The 17,735-nt window shown below is 41.5% G+C and overlaps 1 protein-coding gene across 2 annotated transcripts in view; it reads right to left on the bottom strand.

Moving 5' to 3' along the window:
* LOC127433030 (cell adhesion molecule 2-like) overlaps positions 1 to 17,735 on the bottom strand; it is a 633,917-nt gene that overhangs the window by 247,577 nt on the left and 368,605 nt on the right. For both annotated transcript variants that reach the window (XM_051684644.1, XM_051684645.1), the window contains exon 2: positions 16,929 to 16,946. In XM_051684644.1, the coding sequence (XP_051540604.1) occupies positions 16,929 to 16,946 (18 nt within the window). The remainder of the gene's footprint in view (positions 1 to 16,928; positions 16,947 to 17,735) is intronic.

Below are 17,735 nucleotides of genomic sequence, written 5' to 3'. Positions count from 1 at the left end.
GTCCAATGTCTGTGTTTCTTTGCCCACTCTAACCTTTTCTTTTTGTTTTTCTGTTTCAAAAGTGGCTTTTTCTTTTAAATGTTTCCAATAAGGCCTGCACCCCTGAGTCTTCTCTTTACTGTTGTACATGAAACTGGTGTTGAGTGGGTAGAATTCAATGGAGCTGTCGGCTGAGGACATGTGAGGTGTCTATTTCTCAAACTAGAGACTCTGATGTACTTATCTTCTTGTTTAGTTGTACATCTGGCCTTCAACATCTCTTTCTGTCCTTGTTAGAGCCAATTGTCCTTTGTCTCTGAAGACTGTAGTGTACACCTTTGTATGAAATCTTCAGTTTTTTGGCAATTTCAAGCATTGTATAGCCTTCATTCCTCAAAACAATGATTGACTGACGAGTTTCTAGAGCAAGCTGTTTCTTTTTTACCACAGTCTGTTGCATACTGTGGCAACTCAAAAACAAACACAAAGACAATGTTAAGCTTCATTTAAAGAACCAAATAGCTTTAAACTGTGTTTGATATAATGGCAAGTGATTTTCTAGTACCAAATTAGCAATTTAGCAGATTACTCAACGACAAGGTGTTGGAGTGATGGCTGCTGGAAATGGGGCTGTCTAGATTTGATCAAAAACATAGAATGAGCTTCAGAATCAGAATGAGCTTTATTGCCAAGTATGCTTACACATACAAGGAATTTGTCTTGGTGACAGGAGCTTCCAGTGTACAACCATACAAAAACAATACAAAAACAGCAGCAAGACATAGATAATAATAAAAAATAAAAAAATAATTATACACATACGTACAGACACACACATACATACATACACATATACACATGGGCAGTGCAAATCTAATACAATCTGTTAAGTACAGTGTAAATACAAATCTGTTATGTACAGTGCAAATGTTTTTTTTTTTGTTTGTTTGTTTGTTTGTTTGTTTTTTCAGAGGAATGAAATGGCAGAAGAGGTTGGATGTGTTGGATAAATATAAGAAAGATTAAACTGTGTATTGCACATAGTTATTGCTCAATGGGGCAATTTAACTGTTCATGAGATGGATAGCCTGAGGGAAAAAACTGTTCCTGTGCCTGACGATTCTGGTGCTCAGAGCTCTGAAGCGCCGGCCAGAAGGCAACAGTTCAAAAAGGTAGTGGGCAGGGTGAGTGGGGTCCAGAATGATTTTTCCAGCCTTTTTCCTCACTCTGGAAGTGTATAGTTCTTGAAGGGTGGGCAGGGGGAAACCAATAATCCTCTCAGCAGTCCAAACTGTCCTTTATAGTCTTCTGATATCTGATTTCGTAGCTGAACCAAACCAGACAGTTTTTGAAGTGCAGAGGACAGACTCAATGACTGCTGAGTAGAACTGTATCAGTAGTGCCTGTGGCAGGTTGAATTTCCTCAGCTGGCAAAGGAAGTACAACCTCTGCTGGGCCTTTTTCACAGTGGAGTCAATGTGTGTCTCCCACTTCAGGTCCTGTGAGATGGTAGTGCCCAGGAACCTGAATGACTCCACTGCTGCCACAGTGCTGTTTAGAATGGTGAGGGGGGTCAGTGTTGGGGTGTTCCTCCTAAAGTCCACAATCATCTCCAACGTTTTGAGCATGTTCAGCTCAAGGTTGTTTTGACTGCACCAGACAGCCAGCTGTTCAACCTCCCTTCTGTATGCAGACTCATCGTCATCTCGGATGAGGCCGATGACAGTGGTGTCATCTGCAAACTTCAGGAGCTTGACAGAGGGGTCCTTGGCAATGCAGTCGTTGATGTAGAGGGAGAAGAGTAGTGGGGAGAGCACACATCCCTGGGGGGCACCAGTGCTGATTGTACAGGTGCTGGAAGTGAGTTTCCCCTGTCTCACAAGCTGCTGCCTGTCCGTCCGTCAGAAAGCTGGTAATCCTCTGACAGATAGACAAGGGAACAGAGAGTTGGTGTAATTTATTCTGGAGTATAGCTGGGATGATGGTGTTGAAAGCTGAACTGAAGTCCACAAAAAGGATTCTTGCATATGTCCCTGGTCTGTCCAGATGTTGCAGGATATGATGCAATCCCATGTTGACTGCATCATCCACAGACCTGTTTGCTTGATAAGCAAATTGAAGGGGATATAGAAAGGGTCCAGTGATGTTCTTCAGGTGGGCCAACACCAGTCTCTCAAATGATTTCATGACCACAGACGTCAGGGCGACAGGTCTGTAGTCATTAAGTCCTGTGATTTTTGGTTTCTTTGGGAAGGGGATGATAGTGGAACGTTTGAAACAGAATGGGACTTCACACTGCTCCAGTGATCTATTGAAGAACTCTGTGAAGATGGGGGCCAGCTGGTTAGCACAGGATCTAAGACATGCAGGTGAAACGCCACCTGGGCCCTGTGCTTTCCTTATCCTTTGTAGTCGAAAGACGCGGCTCACATCATCTTCACAGATCTTAAGTGCAGGTTGAGTAGCAGGAGGGGGGAGGAGGGGGGTTGCAGGAGGTGTTGGTGTTTGTGTGAAGTGAAGGTCAGAGTGGGTGTGGGGTGTGAGATTGGGCCTTTCAAATCTACAGTAGAACACATTCAGGTCGTCAGCCAGTTGTTGGTCCACCACAGGGTTGGGGGCAGGAGTCCTGTAATTCATAAGTTGTTTCATGCCACTCCACACTGATGCAGGGTCGTCAGCTGAAAACTTGTTTTTCAGCTTCTCAGAGTATCTTCTTTTAGCCACTCGGATTCCCTTATTCAGTGTGTTCCTGGCCTGTTATTACATGACTTTATCCCCAACTCTGTAAGCATCCTCTTCGGCCTGACGAAGCTGCCTGAGTTCCGCTGTAAACCATGGTTTGTCATTGTTAAATGTTAAATAAGTCCTAGTAGGAATGCACATATCCTCACAGAAACTGATATATGATGAAACAGTATCTGTGAGCTCATCCAGATTGGTGTCTGCAGCCTCAAAAACACTCCAATCAGTGCAGTCAAAGCAGGCTTGTAGTTCCAGCTCTGATTCGTTGGTCCATCTCTTTACAGTCCTTAATACAGGCTTAGCAGATTTTAATTTCTGTCTGTAGGTTGGAAGAAGATGAACCAGACAGTGATCAGATAGTCCCAAAGCTGCTCTAGGAACAGAGCGATATGCATCCTTTATTGTTGTGTAGCAGTGATCCAGTATATTTCTGTCTCTGGTTGGGCATGTAATGTGCTGTTTGTATTTGGGCAGTTCACGTGTGAGGTTTGCTTTGTTAATATCCCCAAGAATAATAATAACTGAGTCAGGGTATTTTTGTTCTGTGTCTGTGATTTGATCAGTCAGCTGTTGAAGCGCTGTGTTCAAACACGCGTTTGGCGCGATATACACACTCACCAGAATAAATCAGGAAATATCCCACGGCGAGTAGAAAGGCTTAGAGTTAATAAAGAGCACTTCCAAATTAGGACAGCACATCCTCTTTAACGTTGTTACATCTGTACACCAACTTTCACTGATATAAAAGCATGTTCCACCGCCTCTCGTTTTCCCCGTTAACTCCGCGATGCGATCTGCTCTGAACAGCTGAAAGCCCGGCAGATGTAACGCGCTGTCCGGAATGGCTTCACTCAGCCAGGTTTCTGTGAAGCACAAGGCAGCAGAATTTGAAAAGTCCATGTTTGTGTGGGTGAGGAGATGTAGTTCGTCCGTTTTGTTAGGAAGAGAGCAGAGATTTGCTAAATGAATGTTCGGCAGCGTTGTTCGAAAGCCGCGCCGACGGAGCCTGACCAGCACGCCTGCTCATCTCCCTCGCCTGTGCCTCCGACTAGAATGTCAACCAAAACGTCCGAATATTCAAAAACCAGAAAATATTGACTGGTGTATGCTGTCGAATGTTCAGCAGCTCGTCTCTGGTAAAACTGACTGAAAAAAGATTACTAAACACAGGACAAACAAACAAAAATATCAAAACAATAGAAGCACTCCACACCGAGGCGGCCATCTGCGGCGCCATCATGATGTATATGTATATTATATATTATTTCAAATAGTGATGGTGCTGTTTTATACATCAGTAATGTCCTGACTATACTTTGTGATTAGCTGAATGCCACTTTGGTGAATTAAAGTACAAATTTCCTTCCTTAACAGCAAAATCTGTACATTATTCCAAACTTTTGGCCGCCAGTATATATATATAGTGAATATATATATATATATATATATTGTAGCGAATTACATCAAATAACTAATTTAGATCTTTGCATGCATTCGACCACCAATATATGTAGGGAAACAGTATGTGTGAGCTAGGAATTAATTTAAACTGTTCTTATTCTACGTTATTATGTAAGGAAATTTATAATGGAATTAGTCGTGTTCGACAACAATTATAAATTAGATAAATAACAAATAACTAGATTATTTGTCTGAATAAAATTCTCCACCATTAAAATTGTAATACAACATCTTGTATCCACTCACAATTTATACTATAAGGAATTAGTTTTAATAAGGGAATTATGGTTAATTCACTTATTGGAGTAATATTATTCTCATGGCTTATTGAAAATAATATTACACATATTTAGGTACAGCTTTGAAGCAAAATCTTTTAAAAACAGGGATGAAATTATTTATCAAATTATACCACAGTCAAATTATCTTTAAATACAGACAAATTTTATTGCTATTCTAAACATAAAACTAATCTAACACATACAACATGAAACAGGTTGTTGAGGAGTGACAGAATGTGAAATAAATGATCAATACATAGAGTCTGTTGACAATGCCTTAAGCACCATCTATCCTTCTTTGAGTCTACATCGATTTGCAATCGGATACACCAGCACTTTGAGCAAAAGTCTGGAGATGTACTTGCGTGTCATTGCATTTCCTTGTGTTGTTTGGTTCTTTGTCATTTGAAGAAAGTTCGTTTCGTCGATGTCTTGGACTCTGTTATGATCGCTGATAGTTTGTTGTCTGGATGAAGCGAGGCCTTCTGCAAGGAGGACTCGCGACTCCCGTTGGGTGTCTGAACCGTAGAGCAGATAGTGAGAGGCTTCCTCGGGACTCCAGGTCACGAGTTTTCCTGAACTCTACATGGCACTGAGGATCTGGAGCTGAAGAGCTGCAGTGAAAATCAAGAGACGAGTAGAGAAGCAGCAGCGAAGAAGTAAGAGCGCATGTTCTTCCTGTTTAGGAAATTTTGAACTGAAATTGGCCGCACCTCAAAGGCGTCCTGAGCCAATCAGAAGTGGCTTTTCAGAGTCACATGGTCAACCTGTCTGTCCTCTTCACAGTTGATTTACGATCCTTTGTGTGGTAGATTCCCGCTCAAAATAGTGAATGTTTAATCATGAACATTTATATCTTGAACACGTTGCAAGAGACATGACATTCGTTGTCATCAACATTCTCTATGTAAACAAGCAAGCATTTACATACTAACTGTGACATACTTTCATGGGTATTACACGTGTAAGTAACAAAACATGAAAATCCCTGATTACCAATCATACTGGTTAATTCATTGGTTTTACAACATGGATAAAATATTACACGTTATGAGAAACCTGATTGTCAGGGTATATTATCAGGTTAGTTATCATTCTTAGTAGAATGAGATGAATAATACAAGATTAACGATTAGTTAATTAGAATGTTAGTTAGAAGTGATTACAAATCACTACACATATTTTAAAAGGTACATCAGGCTATAATCATTAATTTGTCAGTTATGAAAGTAATCACAGGTCAAAGTAATTTTCAGAATTATCTAACAAGGCTAGGTATGGTGTACATTGTAGGTTTAAATGCATTCTGTACATTTAAGAGGGTTAACTCAGTGAAGGTACAACGTTCATAGATTCCTTCACGAGTCTCTGTTTCCTGATATGGCCGTGGATTTATGCATTTAAGGTCACAAGGTCTTACTTGGCCATTTGGTCTTACAGAGGGTTTAAGTTTGTGGAACAAAGAAGGGTTGTCCATATGGGTTAGCTCTGTCATTACAAACCTTAATTTGAGATTAAGCAGGAATGGCGGAGAGGGTCTCCTTCAGCAATTTAGGCACCATGGATTCGTTTTTATGACTCTCTAATGGCTTGGTGGGGGATCTCTCTGATCTGTGGAATGTGGTGTTGTGTTCATTTGATGGCTTTGTTTTTGGATAATCCTACAAAATATATATATATATATATAAATATTCACTGTTTTAGTTCCATTAAATATTTTAAATGTACATGGCAATAGTAGTCTTGTTATTCTGATTGAAAAATTTAATAAATAAAACACTAAGAGAAAATACATACATAATTAGATATACTGAATATCAAAAGAGTAAAAAAGATATAATTTTTTAGTTATATCGCCCAGCCTGAGTCAACAGTAGCTCGTTTTAATGTAAAATAACACAGACACTACCTATTAATAACCTTACCACAATCAATATGCACATTAGTACTCCTGTAATATTATATACATATAATCTGATACTTTCCTTGTGCTAAAAAAAGGCTATGTAACCGGAATATGAAACCGTATCATACATCTCATCCAAATTTTGAGATACAGTTTCACTCCCGTTTTTGATGTCCCTACAGACATGAACATCCAAGCATCAATGTATTCAGAAGCTTCTTTGTTGAACTTTTTGGCATGAACTTTTGAAGCTCCTGTAAACAAATGAACAAGCATTCCCTCCCTTCCAATATTCCCTAGCAACATGACCCCATGTGTAATGTTGTCCATGCTTGTAATACTGAAGAGCCTGTCTTGCCTTCCCTCTCAGGTGTATATTTTGCTCATTCATCTGCTTTCTCTAGAATATTCTGTCAGGCGTCGGTGTCCTAAATGCAATTACTGTACACAGCAGAGCGGAGAGCAGAGTGGGTCCGCGGGGACTGCCGGTAAACAGGAAGCAGTCAGGGGGTGCGGGAGTTCTGCTTCTACCTAATTTAATTGGTGCGGCTTCTCAGCTAGCCCCAGGTGACCGCTACATGGAATCTTTCTAAAGAATATGCTTAAATCGCCCCAGGCTACACCAATGCACCTTTATTTGTGATGATCCCTCTGTGCTGCTGTGTTTTATTGTTGTTGTTGTTTTTTCTTCTTTTTTTCATTACATTTTCTCCATCCTAGGGAAGAACGGTCTATGTCATGATGAGTTTATAAGGAAGATATTAAGAATGTAAACAGTGGTGGTGTTTGAGATAACTAATAAAGAAGGAAAATGGTCTGATGAGAGAGAGACAGAGAGAGAGAGAGACAGAGAGAGAGAGAGAGAGCAGAGAGAAAGAGAAAGAGAAAGAGAAAGAGAGAGAGAGATTTGTTCTGTTCAAGTCTTACTAGGAAGTTCCTACTTAAGATTTCGAAAGTCATAATTATGATGTGATGTGTTCAAGTGATTTCAGACAGAATAAAATGGATTTCATTTGGACAAAATGTATTTTAGCACTAATACAACAAAATGATGCACATTAAGAGTGTGATGGATGCTTTCTATGTGTATTGCCAATAAGTAAATTTAAAAAAAAAGAAAAAAAAAAAAGACTTGCATCTCCTTTTCCTAAAAAAGGCAAAAACTGGGGTACAGTGAGGCACTTGCAATGGGAGTGAATGGGGCCAATCAGTAAACTGTCAATAATCACTGTTTCAAAAGTATAGCCACAAGACGTAAACAATATGCATGTTAACGTGATTTTAATGTAATGAAATCGCTTACTAACCTTTTCTGCGTAAAGTTGTATCCAATTTTACAACTTTGTTGCCATGAACCTAAAATCCCTAAAATAACGATTGTAAAAAAATACCAATTAAACAACTTTACAGCTTGTTTAAACAGAAAACAGAGTTTTAACAGAAAAAAATAAAAATAATAATGGAAATACTTTTATACAATTATAAACTTTACATGTCTGCCTTTAAACTCTCCAAGAATTGGCCCCATTCACTATTATTGTACGTGCCTCACTTTAACAGTTTTTATTTTTTTTATTTATTTATTTTTTTTTTAAAGCTACACTATGTAAGATTTCTTTTTGTTAGAAATTAACAAAATTTAATTAATGAGCAAGTACACCAACATTCCATCTTCCAAACCATGTTTTTGCCATTCACTATGGTAAGCCTATAATAATGATTTATAGTTTAGAGCTGTCGTGATGGTGTTTACGTCTTTTCTATAAAAAAAGAAAATAATGTCCGGAGCTACTACAGCAGGTGTACTGTGTGGTGGAAGGTGTGGTAGTAATTTGAAGCTGAAAGCTTGTAGCCACAAAAAATGAGCGACATTGATCTAGGATCATTCAAAAAGGCAACCCTCTGGGGAATCACTCATTTTCAAAATAAAGAAACCTCGAACCAAGAAGAGTCTGCAAGCAAAAAAGGAAAACAACAGCGCAATAAAACACGAAACAGCATCGAATTGGCTTTTCAGAGGTGGCGGCACGGTAATGGGGCATTTGATTATGGATTGTGATACTGCAGTGCTTGATATAAATTTCGAGGAAGGAAAATGGAAAAAAATAAAAATAAACTATATGCTAGTAACAATGCCAATCTCTAAACCATCTACTACATTGGTCTATTTGCCTGCTAGCTAAGTTATAACAGTTTCCACCGTTTGACTTTGTCTGATATGACTAGCAATCATTATGTCTAATATCATCTTTGCCTAACTTTTGTAACATTATTTATTTTAAAACAATTGTTTTAAATAAGTCAAAACAAGTGGAAGATATGCAACTTACCTGCTTATAAGACTTTCAGATATCCGTATTTTTCTTTCTTTCATTATTTCTTTCATTATATTTTGAGGGGAGGGGGCGAGTTTTGTTGTCGTTAGTGACATTCGCTCTGATAAGATCACCTGTAATCAAGGTTACACCGGTACTCCTCAAACCATCAGATTCATCCACGGAGGAGAGCAGAGCCGAAGCCCAACTTCTGTGATTACCAAAACAATGTTCCTCTGCAAGTAACAGCAATTTAATGCTTCAGCCGCAAGAGGGACAAAAGTTACATAGTGTAGCTTTAAGAAAAGGAGGAAGGGGTCAAAATTATTTTTGTGGTAATCAACATAATGCCACAAATGCTACTGATTGAGCTTAACTCAAAGGGTCCATATAACACTCCTGATTGTTCCCCTGACAACGGCCCTGGTGGTTAGATAGCTTTCTGAAAAGAGTGTTCAACAGTTTGCCAGTAACTCAACAAAATATTATATTGTTGAGGGACACTGTTACGTAACATCCAAGGTCCCCCAGGAACGACGGCCAAACTCCAAAACAATCCAATATGCCACACCCAATCAACAGTGCCAACTGTATCCTCAGAGACAGTCCCATCCTCCAAACCACTGTCACCAATTCTCTTCCTGCCCCCAGAGCCATTTTCAGAGAGGCATGTCCTTCCCTAACTACATGCAACCATCAGCACAATAAACAAGGCACAACTGTGAACTAAAAATAGAGATTTCTGAGCAAAAATGCCTGCCATATTCATTCAAATACAGAATTCATCTCAGATAGAAATCACATGGTTTATGCACACATCTATAAATAATCAGTATCAGTTTTCACTCTGATGGTTTCTAAACAAGGGAGAATTTGTTTTATATATATATATATATATATATATATATATATATATATATATATATATATATATAAAGGTGAAGTGTGTAATTTTTTATGTTAAAATTAGGGCTGTCGATGTGTTAATTCAGTGTGATTAATTATATTAAAAAATAACGCGTTAAAAAAATTATGCAAGTAATCATGTCACCGGACCGTGATAAGGAATATTCCTTCCATCTGAGCAATTCAAGCTTGAAGTACCACCTGTTTTCTCCAGGGGGCAGTAAGCAAAACTTCAGCTGTTTGGGCAACACGCTTATACAGAGAACGTCTCGGGTTACTTGACTGTAACCCTTGTTCCCTGACAAAACGGAACGAGATGCTGCGCTTGATTCAGCGCTTATGGGAATGTATTTGGGAATGACCAGCTGTGAATATGTGTGCAACACGTCAATGAAATTGACTAGAACCTTTATAGCCTCTGTTGGTGACATCATCAGAATGCGCCAGTACCAGGGGCTATAAATAGATATGCCACAGGTGCATCGTCAGGTATATTTGTCTAAAGAGCAGTCCTGGGACACCCTTAGTGCGGCAATGAAGCGCAGCATCTTGTTCCGCTTTTTCAGGGAACAAGGGTTACAGTCAGTAACCCGAGACGTTCCCTGTCAAAAGCTACACTTAATGCTGCACTTGATTCAGTGCTTATGGGAATGAGAATACCCACGCCGCCACATTGTGGGTGTCTGGACCCCTTACGGTTGTGTAGTGTGTGCTCACAAGAACGCAAAAGTTCTCAGACATGAGCTTGTGATGTTGACTCAAGGACGTGAGAGCCCGGAGTGGCATGAATGTCCAAACTATAAAATCTTATGAATGTGTGCGGAGAGGACCAGCCTGCCACATTACAAACATGCTGCAGAGGGGCACCCTGGTACAATGAGCCCTGATGCCTACTGGCGAAGCTTGACCACGCGCCTCATAGGCAAGGGCAATAGCATCCCTCACACAATGTGACATTGTCTGTTTTGTGGCAGCCGCCCCCCTGTTACGGCCCCCATGACAAACGAATAGTTGCCCTGACTTACGCCACCGGCTAGTATGGTGGACGTAGGCCTGAAGAGCACGGACTGGACACAGTCTGTGAAGTTTCTCCTGATCCGGCATTGTGAACGGAGGAGGACAGAAGGCCTCAAGAGTGACCGGATGTACGGTCAAGAAAGGAACCTTAGGCAGGTAGTCAGGATGAGGATGCAATATCGCTTTCGCTATTCCTTGGGCAAAGTCTAAGCAGGATGCAAGACAGACAGAGCCTGCAAATCTCCAATTCTTTTTAAAGAAGTGATCCATAAGAAAAACCATCTTTAGAGTCAGGAGCTTGTCAGACACCGACTCTCGTGGATCAAAGGGGGTCTCAACCAGACCCTCAAGGACTACAGCTAAGTCCCATGAAGGGATCCTGATTCTAACGGGAGGCCTCAGTCGCATGGCCATACGAATGTAGCGAGCGAGCAAAGGATGTTTCCCCAGTGGCACCCCATCAATCAAGGCGTGGCAAGCCGACAGAGCGGCCACATAAACCCTGAGAGTGGCGGGGCATGTGCCTACTGATAATTTCTCCTGCAGGAAGTCCACAACTGAAGCAATCTGGCAGTTAACTGGATCTGCATTATGTGCAGTGCACCACCTTTCAAAGACACCCCATTTATTGGCATAACTTTTTCTAGTGGAAGGAGCCCTAGCACACAGAATGGTCTCAATAGCTTCAGGTGAAAACTCAGTGTCCCTCATTTGGTACCCTTCAGGGGCCAAACATGAAGGTTCCACAGCTCGGGCCAGGGATGAAATATTGTCCCCTGCACTTGAAACAGAAGGTCCCTCCTCTCCGGTTTCGGCCAAGGCGAGCTGTCGAGGAGAGATATTATCTCCGAGAACCATACTCTGTTCGGCCAACGTGGCGCTATCAGTAAGAGGCAAGATCCTTGTTGATGTACTCTGGCTAGAACTCCCGGGAGCAGAGAAACCGGAGGAAACGCATACAGGCGCATTTTGGGCCATGTATGCACCATCGCGTCCAGACCCAGGGGGGCTGGGTGACTCGGAGAGAAGTAGAGGGGACATTACGCTGTCTGTTGGGAGGCGAAGAGGTCCACCTCTGCTTCATAAAATCTTAACCAGATTTGTTTCACTACCTCGGGGTGGAGTTTCGATTCTCCTGTCTGTATATTCTGTCTGGACAGTAAATCCGCTCCCACATTCAGGCATCCAGGGATATATACTGCTTTGAGTGACAGGAGCTTGCCCAGGGCCCAAAGAAAAATCTGCCATGCTAGTCTGTTTAGCTGGTGCGACCACAGACCTCCTTAGTGATTTATGTAAGAGACTGCCGCTGTGTTGTCCACCCGCACCAGGACATGGCAGCCTCTCAGATGCTGGAGGAAGTACTTCAGGGCCAGAAATACAGCCATCAACTCGAGACAGTTGATGTGCCAATCGAGCTGATGACCCTCCCATTCCCCTTGAGGTGGATGAACACTTAAGACCGCTCCCTAGCCCGACAGGGAGGCGTCTGTCATTAGCAATCTGCGATGGCAAGACGCACCTAGAGTGGGACCCAAGGCGAGGAACCGGGGTCTGAGCCACATAGCCCGTGGCGCGTAACCCTTATCTGCCTTTGAGGATTGGCCCTTGGATGAAATCCCCTGGCTTTGAGCCACAAATGAAACGGTCTCATATGCAAAAGGCCCATTGGTATCGCAGAGGACACAGATGCCATGAGACCTAACATTCGTTGATACTGAAGAACAGTACGATCTTGGCCTAGCCTGACTTTGCTCAAGGTATTCTGAATGGTCTCGATTCAAGCGGGAGACAGCTGTGCCCGCATCGTGAGCGAATTCCATACGATCCCTAAATACTGTATGTCGTTCTCTGGGCAGGAGAAAGAACACTTTTCTTGTCATTGAGTCTCAACCCCAGAGAAACTAGATGAGCTAAGATGACATTTCTGTGCTGTAATGCCAGTTCTTGCGATTGTGCTAGTTTCAGCCAGTCGTCTATGTATTTCAAAATGCGGATGCCCTGGAGTCGCAATGGAGCTAGTGCTGCATCCATGCACTTTGTGTATGTGTGAGGTGATAAGGCTAGGCCGAATGGAAGAACCCGGTATTGGTAAGCTTCGCCCCCGAAAGCAAACCTCAGGAACTTCCTGTGTTGTGGCAGCATTTCTATATGAAAGTATGCATCCATGAGATCAATCGTGACTAACCAATCGTGATGTTGAATTTGTGACACGATCATCTTGACAGTTAGTATCTTGAACTTGAGTGCCTTGACTGAGTGGTTCAAGCCTCGAAGATCTAAAATCGGACACAATCCCCCATCCTTCTTGGGAACCAGGAAGTATCTGCTATAGTAACCTGACTCTCTCTGGTTCTATGGCCCCTTTGACCAGAAGAGATTGCAGCTCCTGTGACAGTAAATGTGCTTGTTTCCGGTTTCACGGTAGTGGGGACCACGCCACTGAAACGCGGAGGACGGCGAACTAATTGAATTATGTAGCCCTTTTCCACTGTCTTTAGGACCCACATAGAAATACCTGGCAGTAGCTTCCACGCTGCCAGGTTCTCTGAAATGGATACCAATTTTGATACTTCCCGTTGAGGGGATGTTGGATGTTCCGTGTCCTGGGCGACAACAGGAAGCATCAGAACACTCAACATTTCGCTGGAAACCACTGCCCCCTGAAACACCAGAGGCGGTGGGGATGGAGAGGTTTCGTGGGGGTGTCGGGAAGGAGCGGGTAGATGTTTTGCACGCCCCATCCCGAGGGAGGCTACACCCACAATGCTGGGCGCAAGACCGTCAGGGCTTCTTCTTTTTGGAAATAATGGTCCTGAGGTCTTGCTTTGGAGGCTGCTGAGGGTGACGAGTCGGTACCCAATCTTTACAAGGGGAGCGCGACTCGCCATACTTTGTTTTTGAGCCTCCCTTCTAGAAGGACCGGGGCGAGGCTGAGTGGCCAGCAGCCCCTACCCCTGAGTGCGGCGAGGAAGGAATTGCACAAAGGCTCCCTCGTGTTTTTTCACCTCCCGAAACCTGGTGACGACTGTATTCACCGAATCGTCAAACAGGCCGGAAGGTGAGACCGGGGCATCAAGTAGGAATACTCTGTCCTTATCCTTGATGACCGTGAGGTTTAGCCACAGATGCTTCTCCGTGCTGACCAAAGCAGCCATTAGGCCGATAGTGCGAGCCGTCTGCTTGGTTGCACGGAAAGATAAATCTGTGGCTCGACGAAGCTCTGAGAATGTTTCCTCATCGATTGTACTACCCGCACTCAGGTCCTTCAACAGATCAGCCTGGTATGCCTGTAACACCGCCATGGTGTGTAGCGCAGCACCAGCCTGACCTGCTGCTTGATAAGCTTTCCCAACAAGCGTTGAGGTGGTTCTACAGGACTTTGTGGGGAGAGTTGGTCTTTTTAATGATGATGTCAAACCAGGTGAGTCTCTTCTACCTGTGGCATCATCGTATACCCCCGTGCCTTAGCACCCACAATAGTCAAATATGTCGACGTCGAAGGCACAAAGATACGGCAAGTATAAGGTTTCCCCCATGAATGAGTCTACTTGTCATGGAGGTCTTCAAAGAAGGGGAGAGACTGATTTTGTGTTCCCTTCTCCTGGCCACCAGACAGAAATCTGTCTTCTAGTTTCGATCGTTTGGGGGTCTCTTTTTCACGTGGCCAGTCTAGCTGTAATCTGGCCACCGCACGAGTAACCACCTCGAGTAATTCCTCAACCGCTTTGTCATCACGTGAGGAATGTTTAGAGGTAGGCAACTCAAAGTCCGCAGACCCAAGACATTCATTGTCCCCCTCATGAACCGAAGAGGCGCCGGGGCGCGCTTCGAGATCACGCGAGGGACAAACTGGGTCTGGAGAGAGAGCGAGCGATAGGGACGGACCCGTCTCTCGCTCCTCAGCCAGATCCATACGTGAGCCCCACGACGGAATGGTGGGTGCTGGCTCTTGGAAGTAAGCGAGTTTTCACTGTGAACAGCTCACAATGCTTACACTCGCCTCGCTCCAACGCAAGAGCAGCGTGCTCTTCCCTCAAACAAACAAAACAAAACTGGGACATAAGTATGGAAACACACACCGTTTGCTTTGTTGATCGCTCATTTTTTCTTTCTTTTGTCTTTTCCACACTTGAATGACAGAGAAAGAGAAAGTTTTCTGCACACTGCCTGACAAATCTAACTCCTATCAGAAGAAAAATAGAGAGCTGAGAAGCTGAGAAGCACAAACACATCACAGAGTGGTCTGAAGACAAAAGACCTGACGATGCACCTGTGGCACATCTATTTATAGCCCCTGGTACTGGCACATTCTGATGATGTCACCAACAGAGACTATAAAGGTTCTAGTCAATTTCATTGACGTGTTGCACACATATTCACAGCTGGTTACTCCTAAAGACGTTCCCATAAGCGCTGAATCAAGCGCAGCATTAAGTGTAGCTTTTGACAGGGAACAAACCACACTCACCGACAGCAGACAAAACAAGATAAGAACACGTTCTTGTGTTCAAACATGGTTTGATGGAATGCAAATACGAATGCAGGGATCTCAAGATGTGTTTTTCCAAGTTTTAAACTATGTTTAGCTTGACACAGCAACCTAAAAAACTGTATGTTTATGACGCAACGCAAACGAGACACTCTAAAAGTGTCTGACGCAGGTGTGCATTGACATTGAAAATTCCTCATATTAAATCTATCTTGGACTAATTGATGAATTCAATTGGAAAATGGATTGTGTGAATTGTAGGCCAATTATAGGCAGATAACATAATACTGATTGTGGACACAATAATATGGAAATAAACATATATTGCATACTAAAGCCACTTTTTGAATTATCTTTTTGGTAACACTTTACAATAAGGTTCTATTTGTTAATATTAGTTAATACATTAGGTATCATGAACAAAAAATGAACAATATATTTTTTACAGCATTTATTAATCTTTGTTAATATTAGTTAATAGAAATACAATTGTTGATTGTTAGTTCATGTTAATTCATAGTGAATTAACTAATGTTTACAAACACAACTTTTGATTTAAGAAATGTATTAGTATATGTTGAAATTAACACTACCTAAGATTAATAAAAGCTGTAAAAGTATTGTGCATTGTTAGTTCATGTTAACTAATGTTAACAAATAGAACCTTATTGTAAAGTGTTACCGTCTTTTTTAATGCTTTACTTGTGTGCCACAATGATGTAATGCATTTTAATTATCTATATCATAATGGTTTTTTCATAATATATATTTTATTTATAATGATTTAAATATAACTATTTATAAGAATGTATTCATTATTTATTGAATTATTGTTATTTTAGGGGATTTCTAAGCAAATATTTATATATATGATCAATTGCAATTAATTCTCCATACCATGTAATTAATTCTCTTGAAATTTTTAATCGATTGACAGCCCTAGTTAAAATACTTTCTCTTATCCAAGCTGAATGCACTGTACAACAATAACTAGCACACTATTTGAGTTTGATTTCACCAAAAAGTATTTGGGCATTCCCGATCAACCCAGTTTGGAGCGGGACTATCTCAGCTTTGGGAAACCGGTTTAAAAACAGTCATTATTTTGCAATTATGTTTGCTGCCACTAGAGGCCCAGAAATTATACACTTCACCTTTAACAATTGCCAGTTTAGGATTTGGCTGACTGGATTCTGGTCTGACAGAACTGTTTTGCCTTGACGTTTTCTGGTTTTTGCATAAACCTGCATAAATGGGGCACTTTGTATTGGCAGCCATCATTGATATGTGTGGAGCATTGCTTGCCCCTATAAGTTTCAAGAATCCTTGAGAACCAATGGTCACCAAGACCCATTAATGATGGAAGCTAATCACACACACAAAAACACAGTTAAACAAGCTTGAACAAACCCACAAGCATACCCACATTAATCTCCTAGAAGCTGGGATTCAGACCCTGTAAATAATCAGTCTGAGTTCTGAGCGGGCTCGTTAGCTGACGCTCTGATAGGTCTAAGTGGAATGGCGAATGATCCACTCACATCTCTAGGCTGTAACTGCCGTCACACAGTCGTGAGCTTGTCGGAGCCTACACTCATTGCTAGAAAATTCCAATTACCCAGACAACATAAACTTTAAATCGCTCACATCCCATGTTCCTCTTATTTGAAAAGACATTATTAGATTAGCGCTTGACTTCTTGTGCTTTCCACAGTGGCATAATAAAGATTGTAAAAACATCTGAAATAATTAAAACCAGTGTCAACAAAATACGTGACACCAATTCAAGCGAGTTCAGCGCAAAGGAAAGAATGTTAAACCGTGCTTACCTGAAACGGCAGGAATATCTGATCAGCCGGGGTGCACATGTAGAGAGAGAGAGAGAGAGAGAGAGAGAGAGAGAGAGAGAGAGAGAGAGAGAAAGATAGCGAGACACTGATTAGAACTGAGGGAATCAGTCAAACCCAAAAGATTCTAAACATTACATTTAATTACCATGGAATGTATTTAACTAGTCATTAAAGGACGGTGGTCAGCATTGCTGGGATGAGAACCATCCCACAACTGCAGTGACATTACAAAAGTACATAAATTATCCCCTGACGACAAGAAATAGGCCTTTCATTTTATGTATGGAAACAAACTATAACAGGAAGATTGCTCCTAATTATCCACGCATCATTGGGAAAGTTTTCTTGGTGAAAACTTAATTTATTTCAATTATATATTTTTCCCTCTGGATCAGCCTTCTTTATTTCTTCATAAATGTTGAGTCAATGCAAGATGTTTGAAGGGGTATATGGGTTGTGTGTGTGGGTGGTAAATTAACTATACTTTGTGGATAAAATTGTCCCCTGAAGTGTGCTAAACCTGAGATGTCCAGAGACATTCACAAACGTAAAATCAAAAAAAAAAAAAAGAAAAGGTCATAAATAATGTTGTTATTATTATTATTATTATTATTATTATTAAAATGCAAAAGGTTTAAAGTTAGGGGTAGGATTTGTCTGTACTTATTATACAGTAATTATGCTTATATGAATATAACAAAATAAATCTATGCAATGACCCTATTTAGACAGCTAGATAATTGTAATACATTAAAATTCTGAGCAGACATCTAGTTCATGACATAA

This window comes from Myxocyprinus asiaticus, chromosome 42 (genome assembly GCF_019703515.2).
Source record: "Myxocyprinus asiaticus isolate MX2 ecotype Aquarium Trade chromosome 42, UBuf_Myxa_2, whole genome shotgun sequence".
NCBI classification, from domain to species: Eukaryota; Metazoa; Chordata; class Actinopteri; order Cypriniformes; family Catostomidae; genus Myxocyprinus; species Myxocyprinus asiaticus.
The sequence above is the reverse complement of the archived record's forward strand: the minus strand, read 5'-3'. Positions and strand labels throughout refer to the sequence as shown.